The following is an 11,016-nucleotide window of genomic DNA, read 5'->3' as shown; positions in this document are numbered from 1 at the left end:
CAGCACCATGTCCATCACCACATCAGTCCTGAGGTGTCAGAAACACAAGTTCCAAAGAGCTGCAGTCATAGACTCATCAAGGTTGGAGGAGACCTCCAAGATCATCAAGTCTAACCATTAACCTGCCATTCCATCCTCAAGCTGCACCAGGGGAGGTTCAGGTTGGACATTAGGAGGAATTTCCCCATGGAAAGGGCTGTCAGGCACTGCAATGTGCTGCCCAGGGAGGTGGTGGAGTCACCACCCCTGGAGATGTTCAAGGAACACCTGGATGTGGCACTTAGTGCTCTGCTCTACTTGCCAAGGTGGTGATGGGTCACAGGTTGGACTTGATGGTCTTGGAGGTCTTTTCCAACCTCAGTGATTCTACGGAAATAGGTAATATTTCAGCTCAGTTAGGAACAGTTTTGGCCACTGAAGATTCCAAAAATGGAAGAGCTAAAATCCCAGCCTAAAATCCCCCAAATTTGGAATGAAATTAGTGAGTTCCTTTTCTATTCCATGTTGCTTTCCCCATTCTGTGACAACATCTCAGCCTCATGTTTTCCCTCCCATTTTCCTTTGAACTCAGTGGAACAGGTAGGAGCCACAAACCCCATTGGCTTCCCCTTGTGTGCACATCCAGTGTCATTGCTGTGCTCAGACTCTGCTCAGCCCAAATCCCTCTGACTGCCACAGCCTTCACTCACAATTCCATTTCCCTCCTGTAATGACACTGATGAATTCCTCCCATGGCTTTGGGGATGGAATATCCACCAGATACCAATTCAATTGAGTATTGTTGTGGAATTCATATTACTGGAAGTGTTTGTGTGGAGGAAAATCAGAGTAGCTTAGGGATAAGAGCAGCTTGGTGGGTCTGGACAGAGCTGAGCCATCACATACCCTAAATCAACCCTCTGAACCTGATGGAACTAAAGAGAGAGTGCTGAGCCCCCAGAGACTCTGTCCATGGATGTGAGCAGTGCTGGAGTGTTTGCCCAGGGAATCAGAGGAGCTGATCAGCACTAAGTCAGATCCTCCTTCCTTGGAGTCTCTGGGTTAAGGGAAAGGTTAATGCATGCAGTGACTGTGCTGCTCCAAGCTCATAGCTCCTTGGCATGCAGCTCACTGACATCCCTGAGGAGAACAGGATTGATGGACATGTTTTTAGCCAAGGAAACAGTGAGGAAACCATGGGCTGCTCCATTGCCATCCAGGAGCCATTCCTGGATGCTATTCCTGCTCTTCACACACCACCTCTGCCCCTAATTTCTCCTTCTGGTGCTTAACCCCTGGTCTAACATCCCTTTTCTCCTCCCTTCCTCCTGCTCCCCTTTGCCACACCATGGGGGCCTGGCCTTGCCCCAGAATAGTCTGGAATGGTTACTCTAGCCCAGGGAACCATAAGTTCTGTGGAGGCAGCAGAAACCTTTCCTGTTTCCAACATTCAGAGGTGATGGATGGAGATGGGAAGTGCTAGGGATGCTGCTGTAGGCATCAGCAGCAGGTCAGGCCACCCCTACCCCTCAGTGCCCCCACGCTGGGGATGAGGGAGTGGAAGTTTGTCAGATATTGGCATTTCTTGGGGTGTTTTTTTGGAGGTGCCTACAATTTTTTACCCTGTTGTGGCTGCTCCATCCCTAGGAGCGCTCAAGGCCAGGTTGGACAGGGCTTGGAGCCTCCTGGGCTAGTGGAAGGTGTCCTTGGCCAAGGACAAATGAGATTTGAGGTCCTTCCAACCCAAACCAGCCTGGGATTCCATGAGTCCATACAATGACCAGAAGTAACATCAGGAGCTTTCAGAGGTGTCTTAGCTAGGACTAAAGCTCTAAACTGTGACCAAGCAGGAGTCATTTAGAAGAATCTCCTGAAGGAAAGATTATTGTGGAGACAGAGCTGCTCAAGACCAATATTTCCTTCTCTGAAGTGTGTTAGAATCAGCTCAAACTGATTCTTTCAGGTGCATTTGCAGAAATGAGATAGGAGCTGTCATTGTGTGCAGCTATTCCCTGGGCCATGGAGCCTGCAGGACTTCCAGGCATTCACCTCTGAAGCTCCAGCAGCCCCAAGGACTCACCTCAGTGGGTATCTAGGTGTGAGGTGTGTTTTTGTATGAATAGCAAAGACTGTTTATTGCAGTTCAGCTGCTCCTGAGGATTTGACCTGTTCCCATGTCAGTGCTGTGTCTTCCACTGCAACTGGAGTAACCTCTGGCTCTGTGACCCTTACAAATGGTTAAACCTCATCAAAATGGGCTATTTTAAGTGCAAAACCCATTTGTGCTGCTCTGAGAGCAAAGCTTGGATGGTTGCCCTGTGCAGAGGTGGAGCTTGAGGCTAAACCTTCCTGTGGATGATCCTGTCTCTGTGGGTAGATGGGGAATTAGGGAAGCAAAGCATTTCCTGCTCAGATGTGGTTGAGTGGTGAATGCTGATGGGCAGTGCTCAAACCAGTCCTGCTAAGCCTTTCCTTCAGCTTTTCCCACTGGAAAATCCTTGCCCAGTGTTTGTACTTTGCAGAACATCCTTTGCCTGTGAGTGAACTCATTCCTCCTGTGATTTTTCCTGCAGCACCAGAGAGTTGTCTGTGCTGGGAGATCCTTTCCCAAACATCTTTCCTTACACCTGCAGCTTAGAGCAGAGAGGGTTTCTGTGCTCTGCACAGCACCTTTGGGTGGCTCTTGCCATGCTTGGCCCTTCAGTTTGTCGAGCTGAAGGTGCTCCAGGCTAGTATTAGAAATGCTAAAAGTAGGTGGTTTGTTGCAGAGAAACTTTTCTCAGGTGTAAATTTGCTATGGAGAGGGAAAACATTTAAATGGTAGGGAAATGCAAGATTAAATACTAAGAATGATACATGATTAAATCTTGGGAGTGTGTTAGAGTCTCCATCATTCAAAAGCTTCTTGAGAGCAAATCTTGGCAAAAATGGGAAGCTTTGGACCATTGAAGCAAAGATTGTCTCACTCCAGGGGGGAAAATGAAAGGAAGAGAATGGTTTGGGTTAGAAGGACCTTAAAGCTCATCCAGTGCCATCCCTGCCATGGAAGAATGGCAGGAGAAGAGAAGCTCCATGAAGAACTTAGAGCCTCTTCCAGTGCCTCAAGGGGCTCCAGGAGAGCTGAGAGGGACTTGGGACAAGGGATGGAGGGACAGGACACAGGGAATGGTTCCCACTGCCAGAGGGCAGGGACAGAGGGATATTGGGGAGGAATTCCTGGCTGTGAGGTGCTGAGACACTGGCACAGGTTGCCCAGAGCAGCTGTGGCTGCTCCATCCCTGGGAGTGTTCCAGGTTGGATGGGGTTGGAGCAGCCTGGGCTGGTGGGAGGTGTCCCTGCCCAGGGCAGGGGTGGGATGGGATGGGATTTAAGGTCCTTCCAACCCAAACTGTTCTGTGATACCTCAATGTGCCTGGAGGTCCTCACCACCAAATCCCATAGGATGAAGGATGCTGAGACCTGAGCAGACAGGACTGGGACACCTCAGGCCCCTGTAGCTGTGCCCCTTGGTCTGTGTGTGTGGACACCTTGGGTTTGCAGGGTGTTCCTGCCTCGTGCCACGGAGGCTTCAAGTGCTGGAAACCCAGAGCAGCTATTTGCAGGGAAATAAGGACATCCTCCCCCAAAGAGCTGTTGCACTCCGAGGGGATTTGCCTGTTGTGAGGGGTTTAATCCTGTTAAGAGAGATTATGCCTGGTAATTTTATGCACATTGAGTCTCCCTCTGAGGCAAAGCTGAGGCACTAAACTCCTCACTCAGCATTCCAGATTGGATTGGAGCTGGTGCTCTGCACACAGAGAGCCCAGATTCCCTCCCCTTCACCCTGACAATGCTCCTGGAATCATCTATGGAAATGGGATTTGGTGGGTAGGAAGAGAAGATCCAAATTACTCCAATTTGCCATGACAATGCTCCTGAAATAATCAATGGAAATGGGATTTGATGGGTAGGGAGAAGACCCAAATTCCCTCCCCTTTGCCCTGCCAATGCTCCTGAAATAATCAGTGGGGTTGGGATGTGATGTCTAGGAAGAGAAGACCCAAATTCCCTGCCCTTTGCCCTGCCAGTGCTGCTGGAATCATCTGTGGAACTGGGATTTGGTGGGTAGGGAGTGCCCCTGGAGCTGAGGCCGGGGCAGAGCCCCCATGGGCTGGGAGGCTGTGCTGGGTCTTTCAAAAGGTCTGTTTTTCTTTCCTTTTTTTTTTGTTGTTTTCTCCCTTTTGTTTTGTTTCTGTTTCTGTTTGTTTTCAACTAGGACCCCAACTATGGCTGGTGGCCTATTTTCTATTGACAGACACTACTTTGAAGAGATAGGAACTTACGATGCAGGAATGGATATCTGGGGTGGAGAGAATCTTGAAATGTCCTTTAGGGTAATTCCTGTTTTCCTTCCTTTTTCTCTCAACACTCCACACTTGTGCTCTGATGCTTCCTGTGCCACTGCCAGGGCTCTGAAGCTCTCAAGGGTTGGGCAATGCCTCATTTTGGTAGTGGTTTGTCTTTTTTTTGCATGAAAGATTTTAATGCTGATTGGGGTTTTTTATGCTTTGAATGTGATGTGTGTTTTGCTAATTCCTTTATCTATAAAGGAGATACATATAATACTATCTAAAAAATGAGGCTTTGTGAGAGCTGGCACAGATATTGATATGAATTTATACACCAAACCCCATCAAATCTATGTTTTAACTCAAGTTTTCGCACTGATAATGTCATGAAGTTGCAGGTTCTGCCTGAGATTTGGGTTGTGTGTGAGGGGAATTCCTCATCCCCCAGGAAATGGCTGTTCCTGCAGGGCCAGATCCAAGTGCCCATGACATGAGGGAAATCTCTCTGAGGGACATAACTGTCCGTGAGGTAGAAGGGAGTTTGGCAGGTGGAGGCTGGGGAGGGGATGGGTGGGAGGGATGGTGGGAATTGCTGTGGATGTCTCTGGTCTGGCACAGCTGGTGCATTTCCTGATGGCAGCTCAGCCCTGGGCACCTGCCTGGTACCCACAGCACATCCTGGGGATGCCCTTTCTGCCTTTTCTCTCTGCTTTGTACCCAGCCAGGAGCATTTGCTGTGCCAGAAACCCCTTGGAAAGTTTTCTATGATGCAGAGATGCCTAGAGAAGCCCAACAGAGAATCTGAAAGCATTTTCAGCCCATTCCTCTAAACCATCATCATCCCCTTTGCAGTAAAATCGAAGGGTTGAGTTACTACTTCTGAGCCTGAATGTTTTAAATAAGTAATTTCCCATGATCTGCTGTATTAGAGCCCTCAGATGCTCCTTGGGTGTGTGGAGGCTCCTGGATGGAGCAGGTTGGTTTGGCATGTCTCAGAAGAGATCCCTGGGGCACAGTGCCTGGCACTGCTGGAAGGCATCAGAATGTACCTCTGGGGCTAAAGCACTCGAGTTCCCTTCAGTGCTGAGCTGAGGGAGCCACTGATGAGCTTCACTGCTCGAAATTCAGTGGGAACAGCACCACGAGATGTGAATTGCAGCTTTAAATTGAAAACCTCAGTGCAGAACACATGGAAAGCCAAAGCCCAGTGATATCCTCACTCTCCACAGCAATCCCTGGGGAGGAAAGCAGAGCAGCAGCTCTGCCCTTGTTCTCACCATCCAAACGAGTCTATGGAGGATAGAGGAACATAACAGGAATATAAGGACATAAGAAGGCTATAAAATCCTGGTTGAGGCTGAGCTTGGAGGAGGAAGGAGAAAAGACTCAGGAATTTTGGGGCATTGGTTTAGGTATCATTATTTTCTGTCTCCAGAAGATTCTCCCTCTTCAGCTGGGATCACCATTGCTGCCTGGAGCACAGCACAACCAGAGGCTTCGGGGCCAAGAACAGGGGGAAAAGGATGAGCTTCCAGCCCTGGGATGTTGCCATGGGAAGGACAGGGAAGCACCTGATGTTGGTTGGAATGTGGAGCCTTTGGGAAGAAACCCAACAAATAGTGCCTAGAGTAGGAGTTGGTCAGTGACAGGAAAGGTGGTTAAATCCATCTCAGGGAGCACATCTGGAATTGGTAGCAAAGTGCCAAGGGCTTGGGGAGGTTCCTGCAGCTCCAAAGCTGCAATGAGCCAGTGGCATCTTGGAATAGCTCCTGGCAGGCAGGAAAACACTGAGGCTGAGTGAAGCTTTGGGAAATGACTGCAGTAACAGCCACAAGGATGCTCCTAGAGCTCTGATTATTCATTGCATTGAGTGTTTATCAGCAAATTGAGGGGGAGGTTGGTGTGGCTTCAGCATTCAGCAATTAACCCCCCAAAACATGTGGGTTTGGGGTTATTTCTGTGTTTGCTAGTCCCTGAATCCCCCAGAAAGTGTTCCAAAATGCCTTTGCCTTCCCTGGCCCCAAACTGTGACCTTCTCATCTGCCTCCAGCTGGGACTTCATCCCGAGCGTGTTGGCTAAGAGGATTTGCAGCACTTTGGGTGTCTCACACTCCCAGGCAGTTTGGGAAGGCTCTGGAGCAGTGTCCACTGGGTCTGATTGGATTGTTTGTGGGGAAGTCAATATTTAGGCTGCTCCTTGCTGATTGCTCTTTAATGCCTCATTTTAGGGATGGCTTTTAATAAAGGAAATTGGGGAGAAATACCAACAGTCCTGGCAGGAATCTCTCACAGCCCTGCGAGAAATCAGCAAATGCAAAGCTCTAAGCTTTGGGAAATGAAAAACTTGATTATTCCTAAGTCTTATTTTTATTTATAGATTTCCTTCAAGAGTTTTAATTTTCTGTTATATTTTCTAAGTGGTTTTTTTTTCCCCAGCTGGAGAACACCCTGAGAACTTGCTGGGCACAAAGGAGCTCATGTGGCTTTGGGAAGGGGATTAAAAATAATCTGCCCATCAGGGAAAAAAACAACAACGATTATTCTGTGGAATAATCCAAGTAGGGCAGAGCAGAGCTGGGGGAAGCAGATGCTCTCACAGGGGGAAATGCTGTTTGGTTTGGTTTGCTGGCAGCTGCAGGTGCAGGAGAGGACACACAAGTGTGGATTTCCTCAAGGCTGCGACACAGTGACATGTTCTTGGTCTCTCCAATTCCTGGTTTGACTGTGGTGGGAATTCTTAGAGTAAAGGAATAAGGAGGAAGGAGGGTTAAGTCCCTTGTAGCTGAGTGTAGTGTCTGATTAAACAGCTTTACTTGCTGATCCAAGTACTAGATGATGACACCTCTACTTGATCCAAGTTCCCTGGACCTGATCCACCGGAGGATGGTACCTCTACTTGATCCAAATTCCCTAGACTTGGTCTGTTAGGGGATGACACCTCTGCTTGATCCGCCAGAGGATGACACCTCTCTCAGTGAGAGGGGAAGGGTTCTTGCTTGTGTTCTGAGGACACAAAACCTAGGTGACCCATTCACACAAGCTCCACTTTGCAGTTCAAGTCTCTGCAGCTTCATTGCTCTCCAGAGTTGTGCCCTAGAGATTCCCTCAAGCTTCTCCTTCAACCTCCCTGTTGAATTGTGACCTGGGGCAATAACTTGGGACACAACTGCCTGTGAGCCCTCCTGTGTCTGGGTTTGTGCTGATCACTGGCTCTGCATGGTTTGGTTTCAGATCTGGCAGTGTGGAGGTTCCCTGGAGATTGTCACCTGCTCCCACGTTGGCCACGTGTTCCGGAAGGCGACGCCGTACACCTTCCCTGGTGGCACAGGACATGTCATCAACAAGAACAACAGGAGGCTGGCAGAGGTCTGGATGGACGAGTTCAAGGACTTCTTCTACATCATATCCCCAGGTGAGAGGTTCTGGTCATGTTAGGGGCTGAAAGGTGCCTGAGAGAGGGAGCAGATGTGGCATGGGATGCTTTGGGTGGGGAAAGACCTTCAAGGTCATTGAGTCATTCCCAGCACTGCCAAGGCCACCACTAACCATGTCCCAAGTGCCACATCCACAGGGCTATTAAATCTCTCCAGGGATGTGACTCTACCTCTGCCCGGGGCAGCTGTGCCAGGGCTGGACAACCCTTTCCACGAAGGGATTCATTGGGAAGTTATTCCTTGTCTTTCTGTGGAGAGAAACTTCCATTCACTGCTGAAATAAGCCCAAATCAACAGAAATTTAGGGCTCCTAAATGTGCTCTTTACACACTTACAGATTTCCATGTTTGCACAAGGTTTTGATACAAATTGCATTTTGGGGCAAATTCAGACCGGAAACCTGTGTTGGCAGGACAAGGGTTTGTAGCACAAATCCTCATGTCTGTGGCTGTTTCAGGCACTGAGAAGAGTTTTGGTTTGGATGTTCTTTGTGTTTTCTGAGCTCTTTTGAAGCTCTTTATTAATATGCTGCATTAATTGGTAGATAAAATGTGCTGATGTTGTTCCCCAACATTAAGCAGCAAATGGAGGAGAAAGATATTAGGGGTTTAAAAATGAAATGAACGTTTCAACAGGAAATTCTCACTAAAAATGCTTAGGAAACTGTAGATTTTTTTAAATAGAGCATCCCAAAAACATCAGAATGTATTCCTAATAATTTAATCTGCCTTTTAATCCTTTTGCCTGGCGAGTTTATTAATCAGGGGGACAGAGCTCCCTGGCTAATTGTGTCAGAGAACAAAGCAAGTTGCCTGTTAGTAATGAGGTCTCTGAAGCTGATGTTCAGCAGCACAGACTCAGCTCCTCAGTCCTCCTCTGGGACATGGTGCAGCTGATCCCTGAGCTGCTGTCCCTGGAGAGAGAGGAGCCAAAGGCTGTGCCCAGTGCATGAAGCTCTGAGAGTAATTAGGAGCACACCTAGAATTAGATTCCAAATGAAAAGTCCTGATCAACAGAGTTGCTTGTGAAAACAGAGCTCTACTGAAAAGAGCTCAGCTGACATTCCTGGGGGTCCTGGGTGTGTTTCGACTGGTGCCTTCCCTTATCCTTGGGGAATGTGTGTGGTGGGAAGCCAATCCCACTTGCCCTGCCACAGAGCAGGGTTGGATGGGAGACTAGGAAGGAATTCCTGGCTGTGAGGTGCTGAGGCTCTGGCACAGGGTGCCCAGAGCAGCTGTGGCTGCTCCATCCCTGGGAGTGTTCCAGGCTGGATGGGGTTGGAGCAGCCTGGGCTGGTGGGAGGTGTCCCTGCCCAGGGCTGCTGGTGGCAGGAGCTGGTGGCAGCTGGAGAATGCTCTGCTCAGCTCTTCTCTCTCCATCCCAGGGGTGGTGAAGGTGGATTATGGCGACGTGTCCGTCCGCAAAGCTCTGAGGGAGAAGCTGAAGTGCAAACCCTTCTCCTGGTACCTGGAGAACATCTACCCTGACTCCCAGATCCCACGGAGATACTACTCCCTGGGAGAGGTATGAGCTGCTCCTTGGGCTAAATAAACCAGCAACTACTGGAAACCAGTAACTAAAACACACCAGGAAGTGCAGGAAACTAGTAAGCATGGGAAACGAGGAGTAAAGGAAACCAGTAATTATAGTAAACCAGTAGTACAGGAAACCAGTGAGTAAAAGACACCAGAAAGGACAGGACACCAGTAAGTAAAGGAAAGCAGAAAGTGCAGTAAACCTACAGGGCACCCATAATAAATGCATCTTGGGAGTGGATGTTCCAAGTATTGCCCATCCCAACTGAGCTTCCAGGGAGAGCAGGACACTGGAAAAGTGAGGTTTAGGACTGTGGTTTTCCCATCATGAACATGCAGTGATTGGTGGGAACTTTCCATCAGCACTTAGCACTTACAGAGCCTAAACTTGTAATGTGCCTCATTACAAATTTGCCTTGGAATTGAGCGGCATATTCCAAATGTTCCCCATCCCAACTGAGCTTCCAAAGGAAGCAGGACATTGGAAAAGTGAGGTCTGGAACTAATGTCTTCCCAGCACAAATATGCAGCAGTTGAAGGGAACTTTCCATCATCACTTAGAGCCTAAAAAATACTTTTTTCCCTCTCAAAGAAATCTGTTTGTTCTCTGAGTGTTTTCCAGCCAGGCTGCCTGGAGCTGAGCACCACAGATATTCCTAATAATCCACTAATTCCAGTCCCACCAAGGGCTGAAAACTCTTTCAGTCCAACTAATTCACTGGTAAAAATATCCTCTTGGCTTGTACCTACACTGACTTTTAAAACCTCTTGAACAGGTTGATTTAATATCACAATAGCAATCAAATGAGGGTTTTTATGACATCCAGGAAAGTCATTTCCCCTTGGAATTTGCCATTGTAGTGGGAAAGAAAAGGCACTGTAGGATTCCCACTTCAATTGGGCCAGGACAAGGTGGTTGTAGAGCAAGGCAAGAACTCATCTGACAAGTGTCAGACAAGGTGGGAACAGCCTATATTGTCAGGCTGGGAAAGAGAAGCCTGAGAAAGTCATAAACCAGTTATTAAACACCTGATTTTTGCCAGTGTGGTCTCAGTTTCTATGGGAACAGCTCTGGATTGAAGCTCCTGATTGGCTCTTCCTGCTCTGCTAGTCGAGCAGGGAAGGGATTTTAGCTCTGAAGGGACCAAGAGCAGAATGGGCAATTTTTGCACCACCACAGGTGCATTTCTCCCTCATTTTCCTCCCTTGCAGCAGAGGTTTAGGCAGGATTTAACCACAGGCCACAAACTTATTCCCTACTACAATCCAATCCAGATACAACATGCTCAGCACTGAGGCTCAAATGAGACTGTGCAAGTGCATGTTGTTCTTGTCTAGTACAAACAGGGAGAAAATGAGTGAGTAATTGTGTCACATTTGGGATAATCATCCTGAAGTCACTCATGGCATGGCGTGGAACGGGAAACGTGGAGTGCTGGGTGCCTTGCACTGCCCGACGTGTGGAGATAACAGCAGGGTCGATTTGCACTCATTTGGAGTTTCCATGGCTCTTGCACAATGTCTTGAAGTGAAATTGGGCAAATGTGGAATAACCTGAAGTGTGGAATGGCCTCAAGATGAAAGAGGAGAGATTTAGGTTGGATATCATGAAGAAGGGTATTAGGAGCTGCTGGAGCAAATCCAGAGGAGTCCATGGAGATACTCCAAGGGTTGAGACCCTATGGAGCCAGACTGGGAGAGCTGGGGGTGTCCACCTGGAGAGGAGAAGCTGCAGGGAGA

At 48.4% G+C, this 11,016-nt stretch overlaps 1 protein-coding gene across 1 annotated transcript in view; it reads left to right on the top strand.

Annotated features, from left to right (window-relative positions):
* Positions 1–228: 228 nt before the first annotated feature.
* The window catches only part of LOC103811680 (polypeptide N-acetylgalactosaminyltransferase 13-like), a gene marked incomplete at both ends in the record, with an annotated part of 13,794 nt that continues 3,006 nt past the window's right edge, over positions 229–11,016 (top strand). The window contains 5 exons of the mRNA XM_009084668.1: positions 229–276; positions 572–579; positions 4,235–4,352; positions 7,539–7,719; positions 9,126–9,265. Of these exons, the coding sequence (XP_009082916.1) occupies positions 229–276; positions 572–579; positions 4,235–4,352; positions 7,539–7,719; positions 9,126–9,265 (495 nt within the window). The remainder of the gene's footprint in view (positions 277–571; positions 580–4,234; positions 4,353–7,538; positions 7,720–9,125; positions 9,266–11,016) is intronic.

The sequence above is a fragment of the Acanthisitta chloris genome, unplaced genomic scaffold (genome assembly GCF_000695815.1).
Source record: "Acanthisitta chloris isolate BGI_N310 unplaced genomic scaffold, ASM69581v1 scaffold31, whole genome shotgun sequence".
NCBI classification, from domain to species: Eukaryota; Metazoa; Chordata; class Aves; order Passeriformes; family Acanthisittidae; genus Acanthisitta; species Acanthisitta chloris.
The sequence above is the reverse complement of the archived record's forward strand: the minus strand, read 5'-3'. Positions and strand labels throughout refer to the sequence as shown.